The sequence below is a fragment of the Cynara cardunculus genome, assembly GCF_001531365.2.
Source record: "Cynara cardunculus var. scolymus isolate 2C chromosome LG 1, CcrdV1, whole genome shotgun sequence".
Taxonomy (NCBI): domain Eukaryota; kingdom Viridiplantae; phylum Streptophyta; class Magnoliopsida; order Asterales; family Asteraceae; genus Cynara; species Cynara cardunculus.
This window is the reverse complement of record NC_037528.1, coordinates 21,994,673-22,019,778: the sequence shown is the minus strand read 5'-3', so window position 1 is coordinate 22,019,778 and position 25,106 is coordinate 21,994,673. Positions and strand designations below refer to the sequence as shown.

The window sequence follows — 25,106 nt, the reverse complement described above, 5'->3', positions numbered from 1 at the left end:
AAATAGTTAATTTGATACTAATATCGATATATTTTTGTCAAATTTTTATGATATCTTCAAACATATATTTTATTCAAAAATAAAAACATCATCACTTTCTCAAAATCACATAAAGTCATATTATAACATCGACTGAGATAAAGAATAACATAAAATATTAAAATCACGATGTATCTCGCTGCATTGCGCGAGCACGCTTCTAGTTTCTGATAAAAACAATAAACACTTAACTTTTAGTACCAATTACTTTTAAACTTCAAATGTAATATGAAGTATTTTGATTAAGAAGTAAATTTTAACAACTGAAATGATCAAGTAGAAAGTGATACTTTCTTATTTGTGGCATTTGATGAGTTCTGGTTTGCTTCAGTGGCTTCTAAGTTCTAATAGTAAACATTTCAAGCTTGATGGTTAAATGATAATGTAGCTGCGTGCTTGAATTTCTTTTTATTGTTCAGTGTATTTTAAAAAGTTGCACATTGTGAAATACTTGTCTTTATATGGATGACATGGTGCTGTCTTGGTGGTTTGCTACCGCCATGCTGTCATGGTGACACAAATCTACGGTTTAATTCTAGTTAATGTACTTAAGGCAAGTTAACTGATGAACTGTTTTTTTAGTCCTAAAAAGCATGAGTGCAATGCCAAATGCTGCCTCGGGATTCTGAATCACAGGAGGAAAACTGCATGCATTTTCGGGAAAGAAGATTCACAAATTTTTAGGGTGCTTCAAATGTTGGTTACTCAATATAAGAAACTAGCACTCATTCCATCCTGTTTTTTCATACTCCTATGTTGGATATGGAGTTTTATTTGGACTTAATACTCAGACTATGACGTAGAATGCAGGGCATGCCCCTTGCACAGATCTTGAAAGAATTGGTTTTGACGGTTTGGATGATGTAGTACAGATAATAAATTAGAGATGCCTTACTAAGGTTTAGCCGATTGTTTGCAACTCTCATAACAAGATAACCCAAAAATACATGAGCAATACCTAGTGAACTTTTTCTGTGACTGATTCTTAGATCTTCAATTCCAATTTGGTTTGGTGTGAACTGTGAAGAGTTGGAAATGGGATGGGGTTTGCACTTGAAGTCTGATTCTAGTGTATATTGTGTGTAGTACTTGCTCCATATTTTTGTTAATCATATATTTGCTTCCCTTCAAAAAGCCCATTTCAGAATTTTGATGATTCAAAACCATTAACTGTGTTTCTTGAACCATTCTACATATTATTATTTACTAAGCCCGATGGACTGATTTTTGCCCTATTTCTTCTCTACTGTAACGTTTTAAAGCTGAACTACCAACACAGATGAGTTTTCACTACATGGAGAAAGCAATAAAAGAGTGAGACTACGTAAGAAAAGCTGACATGCTTTGAAGGTGTAACTCTTAAGCAGATGAAGTTTTACAAAATCCAATATAGATATAGTCCTAGTCCTAGGAATTAAACTCAAAAAGACGATCCAAACGTGTAAAGGAACTTTGAATACATATTCCCCAAAAATCAATATCATCATCAAGAGACATTGGCCGACACATTGATGGTTAATTGTGATCCATGTGTTATCTAGCTATGGAATATTATCAGGATGTGTAAATATCTCAACTAGTAAGTTGGACACAATATATGTCTCACATTGAAAGAAGGCTTTGGGTACCTTGAAGAAGTTTCCGTATAAAGACATCAACCTTCATGTTTGTGTATTCTTCTGAAGATTGTACAAATTTTTTAGGCACTGGTCATATATCTACTATTTGCCATAATCCTGCAATCCTAGTATTAGCCTTGGGGAGAGATACTGCATTCTATGCTAATTGTTAGTCCAGATTAACATATAACATTCAATTTGCCTTGTTTCACTTGCTAATAATAACTTGATCATCAAATGAGTTACTTTTTTAATGCCAACATCAGTAAAAGCTAATTCTATTAAAGCAAAAGAACAGATGGTTATATTAATGCAGAAATGTGTGATAATGTATGGTTTCAAAATACCTTTTTTATCCTAAGACGGTTGTGGTTTGGCGGTTTATAGGTGGTCCGAAGGCAGCGTGCTTCGGTTGTGCAGGGTTTGCTGCATTTTCGGTGGTGATAGAGAAGTTCTTGGATAGACACGGTGAGTGAGGAGACGTCACTTTTTGCAGATACAATAATTTGGTGGTTATTCGAACCCTTTCCAATTTGGCTACAAAATAGCATAGAGGATGCAACAACAGAGGAGGATAGATACAATTTTTTCTGAATCTCATTTATAGCCATCCATCCATGGGACTCATTGGTTTTGTTTTGTATCATGAGATGCAGCAAGGGGATTTTACAAACACACTCAATTTCATTGCATTCATAGATTGCTGGAAATGGAAAAGCTTTAAAATTTTGAAAATGTTTCCCTCTGTAATGTAATAATTTTGACAGGCCTTTGTATTTGCATAACTTGATATGATCAAATTGCTCTTCAGCACCCCCCCCCCCCCCCCAAAAAAAAATTAAAAATAAAGATGAAGAACAAAAATAGCCTTGGATGTTCATAGTAACCACATATCATGACAACTTAAAAGTCCCTTGTTGGTATTGAGATGAAAACTGTCTTTCTACTTGATTTGCATCTTAGACTCTACTTAGAACTTAGAAGTATGAAACATATTGTGTTTGTTTGGTTTGTATTTATTGTTATTGGAGACTGAGTTGGTATATCAGTACGACATATACTTTTACATCGAAAAAAGAACTTTGTTTTTTAGAGTCATAATATCGATTAGAAGTTGGTTTTGTTTATTTTTAAAGTTTTTAACAAAGATCCTTGTTCTAATTCTTTTTTTCATTTGAAATTCAGATAATAATTTTTTTTAAACATAATTCGATCATTCAATCGCAACTGTTGAAGCAAGACGGACTTGATAAAAAACAAAACTAAAAAAATACATACAATCGTGTGTCTTCTATAAAACTTTGAAATAACAGAAGAAAATGTCGTATATGTAGGACAAGTGCCAGGCTCACGTATAAAAAACAAGGCGCTACTAACAAGATGTTTACGAAATAACAAGCATAAGATCCTGAAAATGAAAATACAAGAAATAAGTGTTCCTGCTAGTAAAGATGATTGAAGAACCAGTTTTCGTAAGGTCGGGGTCAAGGAACCGAAGCAGCAAAGAGCCACCTCTAGAATGGATTCCCCATCAAGATGGTACACCTGCACAAAAAGCACACACAAGCATATGGTCAAACTCTAAAACCTTCACCCAAGGATTTCTATATTTAATCCCATCATCAAATGAATGTGTTGTGTGCAGTTGGGTCTTCACGGAAAAGGCTGCTCTACCCTATAGGGTAGAGCCTAGAGGGCAGGTCTGTGTACATCCCACCCTAGACCCTACTTTCGAGTGAGATACAACTGAGTTCGTTTGGTTTGTGTTACAAAAGCAAGACGAATTGTATCTATTTACATGTTCAATATTGAAAGTAAAAGCACATTGCAATGCAACTATGTGCTCGTTCCATCTTCGGTCAACTACTTAAATTGTCAACCCTACACGGCTACACCTGTCACCTCTTTCCGCTTTAGTAGAACCATAAGGGAAATCTCTTTCGAAAGGCTATACTTGTTGTAGGTGATATAATAGTGATTGGTGTCCAATGGGTGCTGCTTTTTTTAGTAGAGAACAGCAAATTAGGACTTATGACATGGTAATTAAGTATTAATTACTTTAACATGATGGAATTGAAAGAATGGTTTTAACATTAAGTTTCCATAATTAGTTACTAAAGTCTTGGTTCTATCTGGTTTGTCAACACTTTATAAGAAGGCTAACCAGGCATGAGCACCATGAAGTCTCAGGCTTCACCAGCAATACATTAATCCTTTTAAAATCATGGATGAATCACAGATGAGAGCACATACCGGTAAGCTGTTGAGAACAACTAGCATCAACGAGACATGAAAGGTGTTTACCAACATCTTCTCCACTACAGCTGGAATATATGCAACACCATACAACCAACGAGATTGATATTCTGTTAACCAAATGGAACGTGCCATCGACATCATGTCACCTATGAAAACAAAAGTCCCACTACAGCTATTTTCTCCAGAGCCAGAATTATTATAACTTGAGTGCATCTTATTTCCAACTCGCTGACATTCAGGAGAGTAAGGTCTTGAAAATGTGATTTCAGCCCATGCTAGACCTGGCATATGGATTGGAGTTGAGCAAGATTCATCCTGTGTCAATAAAAAAAATGCAGATTTTCAAATATCAGTTTTAATTCCTTTGCATTTCCCTTTAATGCACAACAAGGGGGAGGTTCATTTGAGAACCATAAATAATTTATGAACCATGAGAATCAACTATTCATGATGAATAATATTCATGTATATTCGTCATGAATAGTTGGTTGTTACGGTTCCTAAATGAACTTCCCCTTCACAGCAAATAAAATATATACATTTGAGAATTCACAAAGGATCTTTACCTCTGTACACAAACAGTTGCCGTCATTACCTTACAACTTGGCATTCACATCATCAATAGTTACAAAATCTACCGGTTACTGGTCAAAATGGGGAGGAGATAGAAATAATTAAATGTTTGTTACACTAATTGAGAAAAAAAAAGTCCATCATTACACCAAATAGGAACCAAGAAACTTCATTGTATTTTGATGATTTTGGCCATAGATCATAAACAGCCTTCAAGCAAGTATCCATGTTCAAGTACCATGAGGCTTTCACCATGTGAGTAAAGTGGACATAATATCAGCGGTAACAAGAACACGGCCAATGCACAAACCACACATAACTGCAAAAGTGGAATGTAATCAGCATATTCTTTTGGATATGTGATGAGAAAAGAAGATCATCTTATGCTAAAAACAATAGTATAATGCAGTCTTTTATCATGTTAACTTACTGCTGCATTATGCCAGACTCCAGCACAGTATATTCTAAGTGTAGCTACGCATGGCATCATTTGCAGCATCTCATTATTAAAAGCCACCAGAGCACCTGGAACTATAACTGCCAAAAACAGGGCAGTGTACTCAATTTGTATGCCCTCGCTGCTACCCAGAAAATGGATGCCTACAGGATCAGTCATAAGATCCATTCTCTACACAATTCGTAAATTTACCCACCATATAAAAAAAATCAAAATAATGTACAATTAAGAAATAATTTGTCCAGTCCAATGAGAACAGCAGATAAAATTTGTCTATTTACTACAAGCAATTGAAGCAATTAACAAGGCAAAATCTAACAGCCAAGAACAGATGAACGATAAATTCAACTTCTGCCTGCTGGATTGTTTAAGTGGTTAGATGCTTAGAGTTTGCTTACCAGCTATGCTGTTAATACCGGTGCTATCATGGTGCAATAGCGGTTTGCGCTCTTGGGAGTAATTAGAGATCAGAATAGGGGTTCCGCTATTATCGCCGCTAAATACCGCTATTTAGCTTTTATTTGGCTTCAAAATAGCGGAAATAGCCATGCTATAGCCGCTATTTGCTAAAAACGGCAGTCTTTTCACTTTTAGCTTATTTGGTTCTTCCAAGTTCCACCACGAGGATCACAATAAGCTTCTTTAGGTCCTTAAACCATTCCACAAGTACCACGACAAGGTTTCTTTTGGTTCTTCCACCGTTTCACGAGGAAAACAATCTACGGGTTTGCTAACCAGCCTTCTGAACCTACATCTTCTGTTTAACAGTCAACGGGTTCAGGAATTATACAATTTTTTTTTGCTATTTCGTCTGTTTAAAGCTTGACCTGTTTAAGTTGATGTTTTGATGTTTAAACTGTATATTTTTTGGTGAATACATACTATGCTTTGATGTTTAAACTGTATACGTGTATACATATATATATATATAATTCTAATTATTTTATGGACCGCCATACCACCGCTTTACCATTGCGATAACCGCTATATTAAATCACGGTCGTGACCGCTGTAACAGCATAGCTTACCAATAATCTAGAGGTTCTGACTTTGAATCTCACACTTCTTGTTTTGTCAATGATCAAGCAACAAAAATTTTCACACCCCCCCCCCCCCAAATTCCCCACACGTCAACCAATCCCATTAAAGTATGGCATCCCTGAGTCTTGCATTCCCCTGTTCAAATCGTTCCATTTTATAGTGAAGCATCTAAACCAAACCAAACTAAACAACAAATCCAGCATATCCAACCCGAAAATAGGTCCTAGGGGTAAGATGTACACAAACCTCTCCTTTGACTCGAGAGGTATAGAGGTGGTTTCCTAGAAGACGCTTGACTTGCTATATTTTTAAGATTATTCCTTCATTTTCTTTAAATATTTAAAAAATCCATTGGAATACATTAAGTTTTACATTTTGTTTTGGTTATTATTGAGTGTCCAGTACTGAATAATGACTGATTTTGATAGATTAAAATGCACATATAACGCTGAATTATGAAAAAATGGTTTGATTCTTTAAATGAACAATACCATGTTTTTCCCCATAATGAAGGGTAAAATGGGAATCCAAAATAATAATTAGATGTGAATATGCCTTGTGATGGGTGAACCTTGGGATTTAAGAAGTTATTCCAGGTAAACATGTACAAAGGACATTTGAGTAAGCATGTTCCATGAAGCATCAAATGGAAATGCAAAATAGACCAGTGGTAAGTAACCATTTGAAGAAACCAGCCACTTTTTGATAGCTTCATTAGTCATTTTATCATGCATATATCATTGCTTTACAAAAGGTTTGCAATCTTGGGGGTAGTTAGCTAATTTGATGGTTTTTATTAAACACGTCTAATATACAAAGTCTTTAGCTGGTGTCCATTGTTGTAGAGATCTATACTAAATATTTGCTATGCAAGAACAGTGCAGAATGTATTTATAGATGAATGGAAAAATTCATGCTGATCTCTTTTACTCGGACTAATATGATATCCTTAAGCATTGCACTTACCATACAATGGGACATACACTTATCTGGTCTCACATTCTATGTGGGAGACCTTAACCTGTGTACAGTATGGTATGTCGCCTTCTGTTTGCAATTTTGGCTCACAGCCATGTCTCGAAATGCTCTGCTACATTCTTAACAAGAACAGTGGACTCATCCTCACAAAATGTCTAGCATGCAACCAACATTTAACAGCCAGATTATAAGATGCCCCTGCATGCATTGATGATACACAGATAGGTGCCTTAACCAAACACCCTTCATGATGGTCCAAACTAATTATCTTGATCCCACTATAGGTATATGTAGAATGATATGAAATGCCACAGTACCATATAGACCAACTGGTTTTTATCTACTGCTTCTCCCAGCAAGAATCTAAAGATGATCCTCACTGCGCCATGCAATTCATCTAATGTGCACCCTGGATTTATGGATTAAGTTGTTAACAGTCTGAGGTTAATATAACCAGAAGCGATTCCCAATTACTTTTGAGCTTTTGTATTTGCCAGTCACCCTCTGACCTTTACCCCACATCATTTCTCCCAGGATAGACATGTGTCTACCTGAGACTGAAGCTGCTTAGGAAGTATCAACCCTAGGGTTTCATTTTTAATGTCTTTTGTCCATTCAGTCAAAGTTGACTTTCTACCTCAAAGCTGAACTTGACCCTCCCTTTGTAGATAATAGTACCAGTTACACTAGCATAAACCTCAAGATATATAGTGTTCCCTAAATATGTGGAACCTACAAGCCCATCAGCAGCAGCATGGTAATGGAAATCACAAAAATGTAACGATGCACAAAAAGCAATTGTTTAAAGACGTAATATTTTTCTCCCGCATTAAATTTTGACAGAACACTTTCCTAAGGAAGCAAGGATATGGGCTTGTTCATGCAGTATAATACTTGCATCAAATGATTTATAATAAGAGCTAATCACATACAACATTATAAAGTACCCTACCAGGTAGGCTAAATCAAGACTAACAGCAAAAGAAGAATGAGATGGAAATAATAACCTTGTAGCAGCAAGGGCGTGCCCAAGTTCATGTACCGATACAGATATGATAGAAGATATACACATATATCCAACATCAGCGACTGATATGCTATATTTAAAAACCTGCATCATACGAACAAGTAACAATTACAGAATGCTATAACACCACCACAAAATTCAATGGGAATGTACATACAAAATACAAACACTACCATCAACAATTACATCCCTAAGGGCTTCAGGAGGCGATGTTGAGGAGTTCAAAGTAACAAGAGGCAATGGTACAAGGTTTAAGGAGATCAAATTTGGAGTCTGGTCTACTGGAGGCAGTTAGGAGCTACCAACAACCAGGTACCCACCAATGAGTAAGGGTTATCAACGGCAAGAGCAAAACTCTTGAAGGTTGTCCGTGTTCTCACCTAGAGGCTCCATACCATGTATATATGCATTGGGTTGATTAATGTATATTACCAACTATACCAAGAAAAAACCATAAAATCTGGAATGCATTAGATGGGTCTCTTGGCCTGGATAACTAAGCCATTAGACCTTAACTAAACCTTAATCTCGACCCAATTTAATCTCCTGAATTAACTGACAATCCATTATCTCCCATTCTCCTGTTTAATACAACTTAAAAATGAATCAATCATGCATTACTATTAACCTGAACGTAGCAAGTGGCAACAACTCTATGAAGGTAGATAATGAGCTTATTGATTTGGAGGTGTGGTAAGAAACTTATTGCTCAGTTAGTTCAGTATGTATTGATGCATGCAAAAGTCATGACATGCTTCCCAGGACAAGCAAAAAACATTACTTCATTTCACTTAAGAATGGTTCAAAGAACTGAAAATACAACGTCAGCTGCACCCTCAAGGTAACTAAAATGTTCAAATGCCTACCGGAGAGTATAATTCCAAGATAGATCCATCTTGAACACTGTGAAGCCATGGGATCCCATCATACAGATTCAAAGCCCTAGCTGATTCCAATAAGATAATCTGATGAACAGTAAAATAAAAGCAAAGCATCATATTTCTGGTAGGGAAGGAACATTTGGTAACAATGTGATTTCTTACCACGAACTCCTATCAAAGTGGTCAGGCTGAAACCCATCCCAACCGAAAACCATATTCTCAACCACCTAGAAACCATCGAGGGAATGAGTAAGCAACAAGTTCAAGCTCCAATTTCCGAAAGTGAACAAGAAGTCTGACTATAGTTATCTCATGTCAAAAACTATGCAACACATATGTTTATTGTTGAATCAGTAGTATATGGATAGAAAAACGAGGACGTGATGATATCACTATCCTTAAGGATTATTAGCCCCCACTAGGTCGTTGATGGATTTAGGCTAACTCCCTCCAAGGACGTCCTCGAATCTAAGAACCATAGGCAACGACCCTACAAGTCCTTCTCATGATCATGGTATAGAGTGATCTAGTGAAGAAGATGGAAAAGAAAATTATTATCTAAAAAGAAAGGCAAATACCAAGTATTTATAAGGTCACAAAAGGTGCAACCTTTCATGAATAGACGCAACCCTTCACGAACTTGCAATGGTTATACCCAATTCGGTTTCCCTCAAAAAATAACCGAAAAATGTTAACCGAAAGTTAATGGAAAAGTTAACTGTCATTAAGTCTTGGGACCAAATAATTCAAATGCATTTTATTTTATAAAGTAAAAATACTTTCTTCACTCCTCCTATTGGGACAAAGCCAAACAAGTGATAGTGATAAATACTACCATGTTCCAACAATCCCCCACTTAGGATTTATCACAAGCATCCGACTTTCATGCTTAAATCAAGGTAGCTTTTGCTTTGAACCTTAATATAGTGTATATCTCTCAAATAGTCCAACAGAATCTAAGGCGGTTTAAAGCATTTGAGCCATGATTCCATAAGTTAGAATCGGAGAGATAACACACATGACAAGTCTTCCCATGATCATGAATAAGGGAGCACTATTATGGACATGTGCTCGTCCCAGTTTCATAGACACCCACAAAAGCAAAGCATTTGCTTTATACTGGAGTGGCACCACTCCTTGTGTCTATATAGGTGAATCCCCTTTTATTACCAAAGGAGTAGTTCATTAAGAGTATAAAACTCACCCTAAAAAACTACTCATTAGTTTAGTGAACTAATGTCTAAGGTGGTGATCAATAACTTGTTTTTACCACATTGAACCTATAAGTAGATTTTAAGTCCAAGTATAGGTTGGGTTTCGTTATTGCCAACTTCAATCAATGGGTTTTAAACCCATATCACTTGTAGTTCCAAAAATCATGTCACTTGGAAGACCTTTTGTAACTGGATCCTCTAAATTTCTACAAGAATGTACATAAACAATAGTAATAATTCCATCAGAAATTAATTGTTTCACATAAGCATGTCTAAGACTAATATGTCTAGACTTACCATTGTAAATATTATTATAGGCCCTAGATAAGGTTGTCTCACTATCACAGCTTAAGGAAATGGCTGGCATTGGTTGTGGCCACAACTCTATATCCAATAGCATATTTTTAACTTCTAAGCCATTCTGCTTCCTTACATGCGGCAGCCAAGGCCAAAAATTCAGCCTCCATGGTGGAATGAGTAATACATGTTTGTTTCTTTGAAGCCCAAGAAGCAACACCCCCACTAAGGGTGAAAATCCAACCGGTTGTGGAATTATTGTCACTTCCATCCGTAATCCAACTAGCATTCGAATAACCCTCAAGTACTTATAGAAAACCTTCATAGTACAAACCAAGATTTCTGGTTCTTTTAAGATATCCTAGAACCCGACCAATGGCCTTCCAATGGTCTTTATTCGGATTACTAGTAAACCTTGAAAGTTTACAAACTGCAAATGCAATGTCCGGTATAGTACTATGAGTAGCATACATAAGACAACCAATGGCACTTGCATATTCAAGTTGTGCTATAGCCCTACCACTATTCTCACTTAACTTACATGATGTTTCATACGGGGTATTTGCTTCTTTAATGTCTAAGTGTTGAAACTTATCAAGAATTTTATCAATGTAATGACGTTGATTTAACATATAACCCCCCTTATGCCTTTGTACTTTAATGCCCAATATGGTATCTACTTCATTCAAATCTTTCAATTGAAGACATAAACATCTTAGTTTCATTTATACCTTGCATATTGGTTCCAACTATAAGTATATCATCTACATAAAGGCATAGAATAACACCATATTCTTGAGTAAACTTAGAATAAATGCATTTATCGGATGAATTATGAAAAAAACCATTAGAAAATATAGCAGCATCAAATTTATCATGCCATTTTTAGGTGCCTGTTTTAACTCATATAAAGATCTCTTAAGTTTACATACTCTATTTTCATTTCTGGGCAATATAAATCCCTCGGGTTGTTTCATGTAAACTTCTTCATCTAATTCCCCATTCAAAAAAGTTGTTTTTACATCCATTTGACGTATAGGTAATTTATGAATAGAAGCTAAGGCAAAGAGTATTCTAGTAGAAGTAATTCTAGCTACTGGGGCATATGTATCAAAGTAATCTACTCCTTGTCTTTGACTAAAACCTTGTATTACTAGTCTAGCCTTGAAGGTTTGAACAGAGCCATCAATATTTAACTTAACTCTAGATACCCACTTGCACCCAATTGCCTTAGAACCGGGAGGTAAATCTGAGATTTCCCAAGTATTATTGGATATAAGAAAATCCATCTCGTCATCGATTGCCTCCTTCCAACATGCAGCATTTCTAGAAGTCATAGCTTCCCGATAAGTTTTTGGTGCATCTTCTACATGTAAAAGAATAGGTATTCAAGACTATATTGTACCTATCTCCTTCAACTAGAAACACAATGGCTTGAGAGTCAATAAAAATCTGGACTTAGATTTTGATCTTTTCTGGCTCTTTCACTTCTTCTAGGTGCACTAGAAATTTCAGGCAATTGTCTCTTATTATTAGAACCAATTTCTGGAGTAGGAATACCTTGTGGGGCAACTTTGTTGAATCATGTTGAAATTTATGTTTAAAAAAATTCCACATCCCTTGATTCAACAATAACATTGGTATCTAAATCCAAAAGGCGATATGCCTTTGAATTTTCTGCATATCCCACAAATACACTTTTCAAAGCCTTGGGTCCAAGTTTTGATATTTTAGGTAAAGGAACCTTAATAATAGGCCAAACATCCCCAAACTTTGAAATAACTTGTATTAGGTTTTCTACCTTTCCAGATTTCATAAGGAGCTACTTTGAGTTTCTTTGAGATTACTCTATTGCTTACATGACAAGACATGAGTAGTGCTTCACCCCACAAATTATTTGGTAGATTTGCATTCGCCAACATAGCATTGAGCATATCTTGCAAAACCCCATTCTTCCTTTCTGCTACATCATTTTGTTATGGTGTATATGGAGCCATCATTTGATGGATTAAACCATGACTTTACAACAGGAAGAAAATTATGTGGAAAAAAACTCTCCACCTCTATTACTTCTAATTATTTGAATCTTTTTACCCTTTTGAGTTTCTACTTCAGCCTTATATCTTTTGAAAGCATCAAAAGCTTGGTCCTTAGATTTTTGTAAATACACATAAGTATATTTAGAACAATCATCAATGGAAGTATGAAATATCTATTCCCTCCTCTAGTTAGCTATCCATTCAATTCGCATATATCCGACTAACTCAAGAATTGTTGTGTTTTTATCAATCTTAGGAAAATGTTTTCTTTTCATTTTTGCTTGAACACATATTTCACACTTTCCATTGTGATCATTATTATAAGAAATAATTCCTTGTTTGGACATGCATTTCATTGTTCTATAATTTATATGTCCTAGTTTATGATGCCATAAACTAAAAGATGAACATTCAATATTAAAATTTGCAGAAAATAAAGTCAACGATAAAAGTAGAAGTAGTAATTTTATTGATACTTAGTTTGAACATCTCATCGACAACATAACATTTGCCTACAAACACACCAGCTTTAGATAGAATCACTTTATCAGATTCTATCACAGCTCTTGTACCAAATTTACACAACTTATAGCCAAAAACCAAATTCTTCCTAATAGTAGGAACATGAAGAACATCTTTGAGTATAACTTTTTTCCCAGAAGTGAAAGCTAATTCAATAGAACCCGTGCCAAGGACTTTTGAAGTATGATTATTGCCCATCATCACTTCATGTCCTTCTTGTGATTCCTTGTAGTCCTTGAATAGAGATTTGTACAAACATGCACCATCGCACCAGAATCGCACCATCAATCATCAGAAATGGTAAAAGATGCAATATTTGTTTCTTGAATCATGGAGATATGTAGTTTCGAAACCATAGCAGTGATTTCAGTCATAGGTTCTGACAATTCAACTATGTTTGCATCTCCACTTCCATTCTTCTTGTTTCCTTGATCAACTTTCTTCTTAGAATTCTTGTAGAATTTCTTCACGTGCCCTTTTTCACCATACTTATAACAAGTGGTTTCAGATAAAGGCCTTTTGGATTTCTTGCAAGTGTTTGTATAAGAGGATGAATCTGCCTTCCTTTTCTTGCCTCAAATTCTTCCAGAATCAACATAGTTAACTCTAGAAGTAGATGCGCCATCTAAATTCTTTTCACGAATACAAGTTTCCTTTTCAATTCGTAAATGTTTTTGAATTTGATCCAAAGAGAAATCTTCTGAAGTGTGCATCAATTTTTATTTTCTGTAATTCCTCCAAGAGGCGGGCAATTTAGTAAAGATTGCCCCAACCACTAATTTATCTGGAATTTCTATGTTGATATTTTTGAATTTGGAGACAAGTAACAGAAATCCGTGGACTTGGTCCATGATTGAAACATTATCTTTCATAGTAAATTCAAAGAACTTAAAAGGTTATGAACTTATCTGCTCCTTCCATTCGGCATTGTATTTCTCCTCCAAAGCGGTCCAGATTTCTTTTGCAAATGTCATAGGTGTGTAGAGATCTTACAGACGATCAGTGAGGGTTTGTAGAATATATCCTCTACATAACATGTCATCATTTTCACGTTGCCTTTGCTCCTCTTGATTCAGTACAGCAGTTTGTGGTGTCTCCAAAACATAATATACTTTTGCAACAGTCAAGAGAAACTTCATCTTCTCCTTCCAACGGGTAAAATTCATTTCATCCATTATGTCAAGTTTGATTGAATCTTGACTATCATCTTCAGCATCGTACTTGAAGCATCCATGATAATATTCCTTAAGTTTGTTTAATCAGTAGCATATGGACAGAAAAACGAGGACGTGATTATATCACTATCCTTAAGGAATATTAACCCCCACTACGTCATTGATGATTTAGGCTAACTCCCTCCCAGGATCTCCTCAAATCTAAGAACCGTAGGCAACGACCCTACGAGTCCTTCTCATGATCATGGTATAGAGTGACTTAGTGAAGAAGATTGAAAAGAAAATTATTATCTAAAAAGAAAGGCAAATACCAAATATTTATAAGGTCCCAAAAGGTGCAACCTTTCATGAATAGACGCAACCCTTCACGAACTTGCAATGATTCATACCCAATTCGGTTTCCCTCCAAAAACAACTGAAAAATGTTAACCAAAAGTTAACAAAAAAGTTAACTATCGTTAAGTCTTAGGACCAAATAATTCAAATGCATTTTATTCTATAAGGTAAAAATACTTTCTTCACTCCTCCTATTGGGACAAAGCCAAACAAGTGATAGTAATAAATACTACCATGTTCCAACATTTACTGGTATACCATGATGTACTCTCTTCTCTCATTTAAAATTCTAAACGGGATATAATTTTTTAACTTTTATCTAATAAACAAACGTGTGAAATACGATTCTCAACTTGAAAATTCGTGTCCAAAACTATGAACAGGAAAAATTCAGATATCCAGAAAATTAACAAAATAAACTCAGCTCAAGATTTTCAGTAACCTCGGCTCAAGACTTAAAGAAGCTTTGAGTTGATATCGGAAAGAAATTTAAAAATCAATTCGAATTTTGAACAAAATAAATGAGCTCTAGTTCCTATTCCAAGCCTCCGATTACATGTTTCAAACCCTACCTGAAATTCCTATACAAGAACAGTAGTAAAATTGATAAAAGTAAGTGAACCTAGGTTCGAATTTTTCTGTTAAAACTTTGCAACACGTGGGGGGGTACAGAAAACAGTTCCGGGTAGACCTGGAATATTTCCGTCCGAAACGGAAGAGAGGTTCGTTAAAGACTGACGACTTGAAGTCACAGTACCTGCAAAAACACCAATCAACAGTAGGAAAACGCACGCACGAATAAACACATGATGATCATGGTGATAGTGATGCATACCAGCAGGATATGGAGTTGGAAAGGTGAGAGACATGGCGAAGGGGAAGAAGTGTGCGTTGGGATGTTCCACCCCCTGGTCTCCTTCCAGGTCTTCTCCCTGGCTGTATCTAAATGTTGCCTTCCGCCATTGATGTATTTGGTTTAGACACCGCCTAACTGAGAGCCAATATATATAGATTGTTGTTTGTAATTGTAGGGTTAATTGCAAATTTGGTCCCTGCCATATTTCATCCTCCAAAAATCCAGATTATCAACATCGGTCCTTTACAATTCTTTTTCTTTTTAACCTGGATATTCAATCTGCTATGTGAGCCGACTAATCCCAGGGCGACCACCTGCTTTGCAGATAGCCTGGAGTCACCGCATTTGAATCTTCGTGGTCACAAGGGGATTTTTATTCCTTCTTAGATTTGAACCTGGAACCTCCTGGTATTTTTGACTTTTTTTTATTAACCTGGATATCCAACCCTCTATGCGAGCCGACTAATCCCAAGGCGACTACCTGCTTTGCAGATAGCCCGGAGTCACGGCATTTGAACATATGTGGTCACAAGGAGATTTTTATTCCTCCTTATATTTGAACTTGAGACCCCCCTGATACTTTTAACCTTTAAAGCCAAACTCAAACCAATCAGGCACCACCCTTGTGGTTTACTTTTGACCTTTTGAGCCAAACTCAAACCAATCAGGCACCACCTTTGTGGTTGGTCCTTTACTATTTGTGTTCAACTAGCAAGTTGAGTTGTATTCTCTAAAACCATTTTTTTTGTCTCACTTTTATATATATATATATATATATACACACACACACACACACACAACGTGTAGGGAGAAATGATTCATTCAAATTAGTCGTCGAACTCCAAAAGTTATACAAATACATATAAGATCGTTGAGAATTCTTCAAGTCTTGCAGATGTTACCAGATAACTTATTAATGTTTAAAATTTCATTCTCCCCATAGTCGGTGATTGATGGTTAATTGGCTTTGTTTACTTTAAAATTTATGGTTATCGCTATTGTCTTAACTATGCAAATGTATTGTACAATGTTCAAATCATCTAAACCAGTATTCATCTAAATGATCATCAATCTAACCGCTAAGAGTCTACATTACACATACTCACTTCATCTTAACCAATAATCCCTCAACTTTAATTCTCATTTCCACTATTGATGTATTTACATGAACAATGAAATGAGAAATCAACTTGCACATTAACAACGTTTAATAACCAAGGGCTTTGGGTCTAGGGATATTTAACCCAACCTAAAAAGGTCAACGGTTCAAACCTCATAAAAATGAGATGTATGTGTGTGTGTGTGTGTGATTCTCATTTCTTGTATATAAATATTATATACTTCAAGAAAATCCTACCTACATTCATTCGTGACCTAACGAATAGAGGATTGTAATACCATGAGATAGGTCGTTTAATTTACTTCAATTTTGATAGAAACTATAACTAAAATCCCATTACTTGATTGTAAATTCTATAAATTGAATCGAAAATTTCAACTTATCTGATACTTGTATTGTTTGATGGTGACCAATGTCATGATTGACTAGTTGAGTCACTTCTTCGATCATAAATAGTTGTGGTCGTTTGCATCTTTGGCCTGGGACAGACTTTTCATCATAATAACAAGACAACCCCCTTTTAGATCATCCTTTTGCTTCTTAATTGGGGATCCATCAAAACTAGATAAAGTTTCATTTGACGATTGGGTTCCACGGTGGGGTAGTGGAGGTCTTAGTAAACCAATGGTATGGATGCTTGGTTTTGGTTAATTGAACTGAACTATACTTAACCTGTGATTTCGAGGTTGTGGGTATGGTTTGACCCATGTCTACTCATAATAAGCACCCAACTTGTTTACTCGTCATTAGATTATTTTAACGAAGACGATGATTTCTTACTTTTGATTACACAACTTTGTACATGGATGCAAGTTAGTCCCCCAAGTTTTCAAATTTCATTATCTCGTACCAAAACTTCTTCATTGGTACGAGGTCCACTATGTTTATTTCCTATCATAAAATGTGTTGTTCTCTTCGACAAGGGCAGCTTGATTTATTCCATATGACAAGAGGATCATGTGTGTAGGCATCTGATATGCATTTGACTTGTTTCAAACCTTTGTAAACACAGTTTCCTATAGTGAAAAATATTCCAAAAGCAAGTTCATAAGATTTCCAAAATCATTTTTCTAAACTGATGCTACAGATGAATCCTTAATATCACGAGTTACCATGCTTGTCCTTTCATTACCAAAAGGTACTATACCAAACACGACAATAATCATTAAGTGAGTGCTTGGAAGACTGCAACAAGATGTTATCTCACATTCAATCAGTTATTATGAAACAAGTAAACTGATAAAATGATTTTTAACTGTTTAAACATATAGGTTTTCTATCACATGCCTTAAGGGCATACGATCAGAAACATATAATGTGAACATGGTTATTAAAATATACGACCTTCATTAAATGATACTCTATCTCTTTTAATATAGCCTTTCCATATATATTATTCTCTTTAACCCAACATTGATATACTTTAAGAAATAACTCATTAAATGCACATTAAATGCTTCAAATAATGTTTCCTTAAACATATAATATAAAAAAACTCTTAAATAGATCTGCGTTATTTTATTTATGGCAACTTTTCTCTAAAGGCATAAGCCCGAGTAAATGAGACCCGATTATTACAAGTTATTTATATTTATGTCACACACAGAAGGATTAACGTGAATGATATTATCGCAGTAAACAAAATCCTTACTTATAAACCTGAGGAGATATAAACCGTATATTATTTTTATCCCCCAAAAGGAAGGCTCGCTAATAAATTAATGGCACATTTTTATTTTCAGACCGTTTTTTAGATAAGAGCTGAAAAACTCTTACGGTCCTCATAAATATTAAGAGCTTGTTTTTTTTTTTATATTAAGCTTTTAATACCTTTGAAGTCTGATTCGGTCAGACGTTTTTGGTATTAAGAATGCTTGTTTTTTTTGTTTAAGGGGGTGTTTGAGATTGCTTATTTAAAGTGCTTATTACTTATTCAAGTGTGGTATCGGTGATAAACACTTTCTAATGTTTGGATGGAGAAAAAAGAGAATGCTTATACTAGTGTCAAACCGGTAATAAGAAGTTTTTGATAAGTTACTCTTTTCTAACTTATCAGAAACAATTTATTAGATTTGAAAACCAAAAATTACTTTTTAACCCTGATAAACCTTCTCTCCTACGATGACAATCCTATCCTATGGTAAAGCTCCATTCCGTTCTCCACCCTCATCGGCGTCCTATTCCATTATCAAGCCGCATACTCCCCATCTACGGTAACAATCCTATCTCTGGTAAAGCTCCTCCCCTTCTTTCTCCATTGTCTCCCTCGTCCCTACTTCACCGTCCCTTTTACCTTCATCGCTCTCTCATGATTTCATCATAATACACACCGGTTGCTCCTCCCTCACACACCCGTCCATATCTTATTCACCGGTGGAATCATAGGGAGGATCAAGATCTTGAAATTACAGGGACGATCTTGAAATTACAGGGACAATCGATCTAGATTTGGCTGTTCGAATTTCAGGCTTTTTGCCCTAAAATGACCCTTTGTATAACAAAATTTCCCCTAAAGTCACTCTCTGTATAAGCAAAATCCCAGGGACGATCAATATCTTTTTTTGGTTATTTGACATGTATAAACAAAATTTGTCAAACATCAAAAAACAACTTGTTAATTTATTACCTTTTGATACCGTCATAAGCTAATACAAACACTTTTTATAAAAACTCTAATTTGACATCTAATAAGTTGATAAACATTTTTAAAAAAAAAACTAAGGGGCCGTTTACCTAAATGCTTACTCGGTAAGCGCTTACCAGTAGGAGTCAATACCGTAATTTATTCTACCGGATAAGATTATAGTACATCAAAATGGTATCGTATGCAACAATTTATCCGGTAAGCGATTACCTGGATAAGAGTCGTCACCCTCACTTATAGAGTAAGACTCTTCATCTTTATCATTGTTCTTACCGGATAAGATGTTTGACCATTGTCATGTTCACCCGGAAAAGAAAATTACCGGGTAAGCTTTTATTAAACCGCCCTAAAAAAATCCTAAACACCTCTAAATAAGAGCTTAATTAGCGTTTCCTCTACAAATTTTAATGGTAATTTTATAACTTAATACCTCTAACTCATCTCTCTCGATCTGTCGCTCTCGCAGCATCCCACGCTCTCGCTCTCTCTCTCGCTCTCACGAACTCGATGTCCCCAAATCGCTCGATATCTCACAGCAATCGATCTTTCACAGGCTCTCTCACGCAATCGATTCAAAAGGTATGTCGATTTCTACCTCCTGCTTCATATATATATATATATATATATATATATACGATTTGATGGTTCTTCTTTACTGGAGATTTTTTATGGGTTCTGATGTTTCTTCTTTATTGGGTTGTCCAAGCCATAGACTGTAAGTTGGCTTCTGTTTGATTTTAGTGAACCCAGCCTAGTAACCTACAACTTCTCATTTGCCTTGGCTGTAAGTTGGCTTCTGTTTGATTTTTTGCATTGAGAACTTATTTCTTGTGGATCTTGTAATTAGAATAAAACTTGTATGAAAACTGCAATGCAACTTTGGGGTTTCCTTTGAACTGAGTGGTATAACGGATGCATTCTATTTGCTAAGCTATGTGGAAAATTGTGAATCAGTACATCCAGACTGTTTGTTCATCTTATGCTCAAGTTAAATGTGAAGTATACCCATCAACTCTCGACTTCGATGCATCTTATCAACATGTGTGTATAAGTGAGTGAAGCAATAGAGATCTGCCTAAGTAAACAGAGCACAGATTCCAGCTTTCACATGGCCTAATTTTTTTGATATTGGTGTAAATTTGCAAAGGAATCCACAGGTATAAAATTCTTGTTTTGGTACACAAAGATGCTACTTTTTATACCAGTGCCTCCCTCCATTTCTTGAGCAGCCGAAGAATGCCTACGTGTTTTTTCAAGAGTCCAATATGACTTTCCTTCTGTGACAGATTGCATCCGTCCAGTTTTATCCAATATACTTTCTTCAATCTCCCCTCTCCCATCAAAGTTGATGGTGTGTGTGGATTAGATAGACAAGTATGTGAAACAAATTCCAATAAAGCTATCTTCCCAATCCTTTGTAGACAAGTAAGTTTAATTGATATTCTGATGGAATATGACTGGTAAGGAGATATATCTATGCATTTTTCTTAAACAAAGTAGAATCCAAGTATCTGCTTCTAGCATGCTTCACTTGATTATAGGCCATAGCTATTGAATTACTGTCATTTTACAAGGTAACAAGAGGGAATGCCAAGATGAGCAGTTTTCATAACTAGTGTCTATGATTGCTCCATGTTCTTCCTTCATAGAGGATGTAGAGACCACTCTTTGCTTATTTGACTTCAGATTGTTACAATAACCAAAGATCTTCTTGTAAATGTAAATGATGACGAATAGTGTCACAGTATGATAAATCAATGATGATATAAAGGATGCGTAACTTAACATAACACACCTTTCCTAGGAAGATGCATAAATTAAAGTGGCATCCGAGTAATATAAGAAACATGAGGTTATGATTAGGCTGATGAATTTTCCAACCATCTATAATATATGATTAGTTAAATCTCCATCATCAGGAGTTGTCTTGTTCTTGGAGTCGCAAGATAAAGTGGAAAACCTAACTCTAAGATCAATTTCAGAAGCCTCTCCAGATCTCGCTCTCTGCTCTCGATTTCACTTTCAATCTTAAACACCTCAAGCTCTGGGTCTCGATCCCTTTTTCTTCCTCTCGATCCAAGCAGCTCTCAATCTACCTCTCAATCCAAGCAACTCTCGATCTACAGTGTTTTTGCTATGAAGGTTCGTATTTTTTTTACCTTCACAATGTTTTCTTGTGAAGTTTCAAGTGTAAAAAGTGGTCTCATGGGTCTCACGGAGCCTCGTCTCAACTCTCACGTGAACCCCACCCTCATTAATAAATATCATGACACAATGTTCAAACAAAATCATCAATTAACTGGCTTTTGGGCATATACACTAACACTCTCGTGCTTCGATTTCCGGCTTTATCGATTAAGTTACCACATTTTCAAGAGATAAAAGATTTCAGGAAGCCCAAAAGGTTGCTTTCTTTTGATCTCAAAATACCACCTTACTTTACTGATTTTACCAACATACCAAACTTCACCCTAACTGGGTATATGCTTCTCATGGTTTTTTGTATTAAATATATTATAATTTTGATTAATTCAGAACACTTGCCAAACAACCACATTTCATTCAGTATTAAATTATACGAAGGATTAGAATGGTAATTATCTTATCTGTAATTTAGACTTATCATTCATAGCATTTTCCAAACAACCATTTTTTTCATTCTGTACTAAATCATACAAAACCTTTTAATCATTCTGACCACTTAATTATTATGCACCAAAATCATTTAGCATCAGGTCAAACAACCCCTAAGGAGAAGTAATTCCAGTCACTCAAAAGGACGGAGCCAACATTCTCAGCCAGAGCCACCCTCAGATTCATAAAGAAAACAAAAAAATTACAGTCCAAATCAGTTTTTTGTATGTAGTCTAGTTTTTTCGATCCAAAGCTCACCCTCAGGCCGCAACCTTTGACGGATGGACGGACAGTCCCTTGACAAAAGCTCACGCCTCTGTCACAACTCCTGTTTTGCACGAATCCGTTCCTGCCACTTGCTCCTCTGCAGCTTGTTGTTGCCCTGCTTCTGCGGTTTTGCCTCGGTCATGCACTGACACACTCACGGTATCGCCTCCGGCCTATCGGTAAGTTTATATTTGGTATTTAGGGTTTAGGTAATTAGATTAAGTAAATCTCTCCTTGAGACTTAGTAATTGGCAATTTGACATGTTTGGCAATGAAATATGGTTATATGCTTCTGTTATCTTGCTGCTGCATCTCATAAAAAGCTCATTGATGTCCAAATACCACCAATATTGAAAAAGCATCTGGTCATTTATTGTGAATACCATAGTTGAAGTTCTGTGTTGCGTGCTATGGCATGATGTACCTGTGTATCACCAGTGACTTTTTGGTTTGCCATTTTTATCTAGTATTCTATGGAATTTTTTAGGCATTGTGTCTGTTTTGATCAGCGGGGGATGCTTCTTTCGTTGTTCTATGGCTACATGTTGAACTTTTACCCGCCCTTACTTGAGGATATTACCTACAATGCACTCCGCCAATCCCATCTGTGCAAATTCTTAGTTTGCTCTAAAATTCTTGTGGTATAGTTCTGATCTGATGTTTGCTTAACTTGTACCGCTGGTAATGGTATGATTTCTGAGCTTGGTACATATTTGGGATCTGAGCATGATGGTTCTATTAATTTGAAGGCCATGCTTCTGTGATTCGGTTTTTGTTGTTGGTATTGTGTCTAGAAGAGAGTTAGAATTTCAATTCTTTTATAGGTAAACACTTATTATAGAATGCTTGGTAAACAACCATTTTCAGTCGGCACTTACTGGGCCGAAGCGCTTACGCAGACTGCACTCTTACGCGGTAAGCATTGGTAAACGGCCTTTAACTAGTTTTGAGGACCACCTTAGGTTAATTCTTGGCTCCGCCCCTAAATTGTGCAATGGTAATTTGTGTTTTCAGACAGTGGTTTGACTCATAGACTTTCCATTAGATTCATAATTCTATCTTTATAAGGAGTTCTTTTCGGCCTATGGAATCTCAGTTCTGTAAATCTGGTCTTTGAGAGAATTTGCTTCTCTGTCTTTCTCCACGTCTTTCTGTTTCTCCGTCTATGTCATTATCAACCCATTAGAGGTTCGATTAGTCAACACGTTTTTAGGTAATTTGAGTTTCTTTTTGATATTTGTTGGATTTCTACTTGACTAGATGATAATTTTTTTGATTATTTGATGTTGGTTTGAGATCTTTGGTATTTGTTGAACTTTTATGCTCGATTGGATGATAAAGTTTTGATTATTTGTTGTTAGTTTGAAATCTTCGGTATTTGTTGAACTTTTCTACTCGATTGGTTGATGAAGTTTTGATTATTTGGTGTTGGTTGAGATCTTGAACGGTTATGAAATAATGCACTTCCATGTGTTTGATCAGAGTCGTACAAGAAAATGATCACACTCGTAGAACCATAACCTAATGAACTCCTTGACTTCTCCTAATATGCATAATCAGCTATTAGTTGCTACAACCATAACCTAATGAACTCCTCAAGTTTGAATAACACAAACCTGATTGATTCACACTATTGAAATTGAGAAGCATATACCCAGCTAGGGTGAAGTTTGGTACAGTGGTAAAATCAGATAGTAAGGTGATATTTTGAGATCAAAAGGTCGCCTTTTGGGCTTCTTGAAATCTTTTATCTCTTGAAAATGTGGTAACTTAAATATTGCTTAAATGTGGAAATTAATGTTACTCGCTTTTCTAGGTCCGAGCAGTCAGAAGTGATATGGGGAAATGCTGCGATCTCTGGTGGATAGTTCATTTTCTTTCAACTACCACTCCCCTCTAGATTGTATAATATCAAAAAATTTATTCTACAGTTAGAATAATGGAGAATAGCATCACTCGACGCACTTCAACACAAAGGAGATGGAGAAAAGTTGCTTATGGAGGCATGCAACCTGGTTTTGATGATAATCATACTGATGAAACTTTCCTTGAAGAAATGGTCATGAATGCCAATGTTGTTAAAAGAGACATGCTAAAAGTGATGCTAGACTCGGTTTCCATTTCTCAATACCTTTGCATTGTAGCACTTGTGGTTTTGGTTTGGACTTACACCCTTAGTTCTACCATAACTGAAAAGTTTCTATTAGTTCTTGATGTCACCCTTCTTGGATCGGGCTTCTTTGTTCTTCTGTTAACAGCCAAAATGCTTTCTTTCAATCTTCTTCTCAATTATGCCATTAAAATCTCTTTCTTTACAACCGGTCTATATGTCCTTTCTCCAATATATCACACACTCACCAGATCAATAAGCTCGGATTCTATATTGGCTTTAACCACATCACTTGTAATCCTCCATCTTTTCCTGCATAACTATTCTGGATCAACCGTAAAAGCTCCTGGAGCATTGGAAAGCCCGACCTTAACCAGCAATATTTCTCTTAATGCTTCCATTGTGGCTTCGCTTTTGATTGCTTCTCGGCTTCCGTCAAGACTTCTTGTATTTGGTGTAATATTGTTCTCTTTGCAAGTTTTTCTATTTGCGCCATTAGTGACCTACTGTCTTAAGAAGTACTCTTTTCGGTTGCACCTGTGGTTCTCGTTCGTGTTGATGGGTACGACACTGGGTTGTGTTTACAAGCTGCACAAATTGTTGTTTGTATTCCTGTTGGGGATGCTGGTTTTTGTTAATTTGGTGTGTCCTTATTGGTTGATCAGAATTCAAGAGTACAAGTTTGAGATCAATGGTCCATGGGATGAAGCAAAGTTGTGTTTCAATATAACAGACTGAAAATGTGTATTGCATATTGCGTTGGGTCTATTTTATTATTTTTTGTTCGTTTAATCGGATATCGTTGTGCATTATCTTCTCTAAGCTCAATTTTATCATTTATGCCTTGTCTGATGAAAGGTAAGGTTGTTGTAACGTTTATCTTTTCTTTTATGATAAAGAGGTAGAAAGCTTTTATCGTCGTCTGATTTAAATACTTTGGTGGTGGTTTGCTTTGGTGGTTTTTGAACACAAAATCAAACAATTTCTAGCTCAATACTTGATTATTAAAATAAGTCAC

General features: G+C 35.9%; 3 protein-coding genes across 4 annotated transcripts in view; 2 read left to right on the top strand and 1 right to left on the bottom strand.

The window, feature by feature from the left end:
* LOC112521395 (mitochondrial import inner membrane translocase subunit TIM22-4-like) overlaps positions 1 to 2,440 on the top strand; it is a 10,323-nt gene extending 7,883 nt beyond the window's left edge. Inside the window, exon 4 of the mRNA XM_025130230.1 lies at positions 2,046 to 2,440. Coding sequence (XP_024985998.1) covers positions 2,046 to 2,134 — 89 coding nt within the window. The 3' untranslated portion in view covers positions 2,135 to 2,440. The remainder of the gene's footprint in view (positions 1 to 2,045) is intronic.
* A 240-nt stretch (positions 2,441 to 2,680) lies between these two features.
* On the bottom strand, positions 2,681 to 22,435 carry LOC112523871. The gene is made up of 16 exons (XM_025133573.1): positions 22,403 to 22,435; positions 22,026 to 22,151; positions 15,293 to 15,399; positions 15,030 to 15,214; positions 14,511 to 14,536; positions 13,977 to 14,190; positions 13,300 to 13,421; positions 12,949 to 13,180; positions 11,318 to 11,751; positions 8,860 to 9,045; positions 7,974 to 8,077; positions 4,921 to 5,068; positions 4,698 to 4,809; positions 3,912 to 4,255; positions 2,905 to 3,203; positions 2,681 to 2,690 (listed from the first exon to the last, which is right to left on the bottom strand). The coding sequence occupies exons 1-16, from the start codon at positions 22,433 to 22,435 to the stop codon at positions 2,681 to 2,683; spliced, it is 2,682 nt and encodes an 893-aa protein (XP_024989341.1).
* Positions 19,514 to 25,005, top strand: LOC112527524 (phosphatidylinositol N-acetylglucosaminyltransferase subunit C). Of its 2 annotated transcripts, none has more exons than XM_025138209.1 (2): positions 19,514 to 19,656; positions 23,795 to 25,005. In XM_025138209.1, the coding sequence occupies exon 2, from the start codon at positions 23,918 to 23,920 to the stop codon at positions 24,824 to 24,826; it is 909 nt and encodes a 302-aa protein (XP_024993977.1). In that variant the 5' UTR covers positions 19,514 to 19,656; positions 23,795 to 23,917; the 3' UTR covers positions 24,827 to 25,005. The 2 variants fall into 2 exon arrangements, with proteins under 2 accessions (XP_024993977.1, XP_024993986.1); XM_025138218.1 differs by having other exon boundaries at positions 19,550 to 19,656; positions 23,910 to 25,005.
* Positions 25,006 to 25,106: the final 101 nt, after the last annotated feature.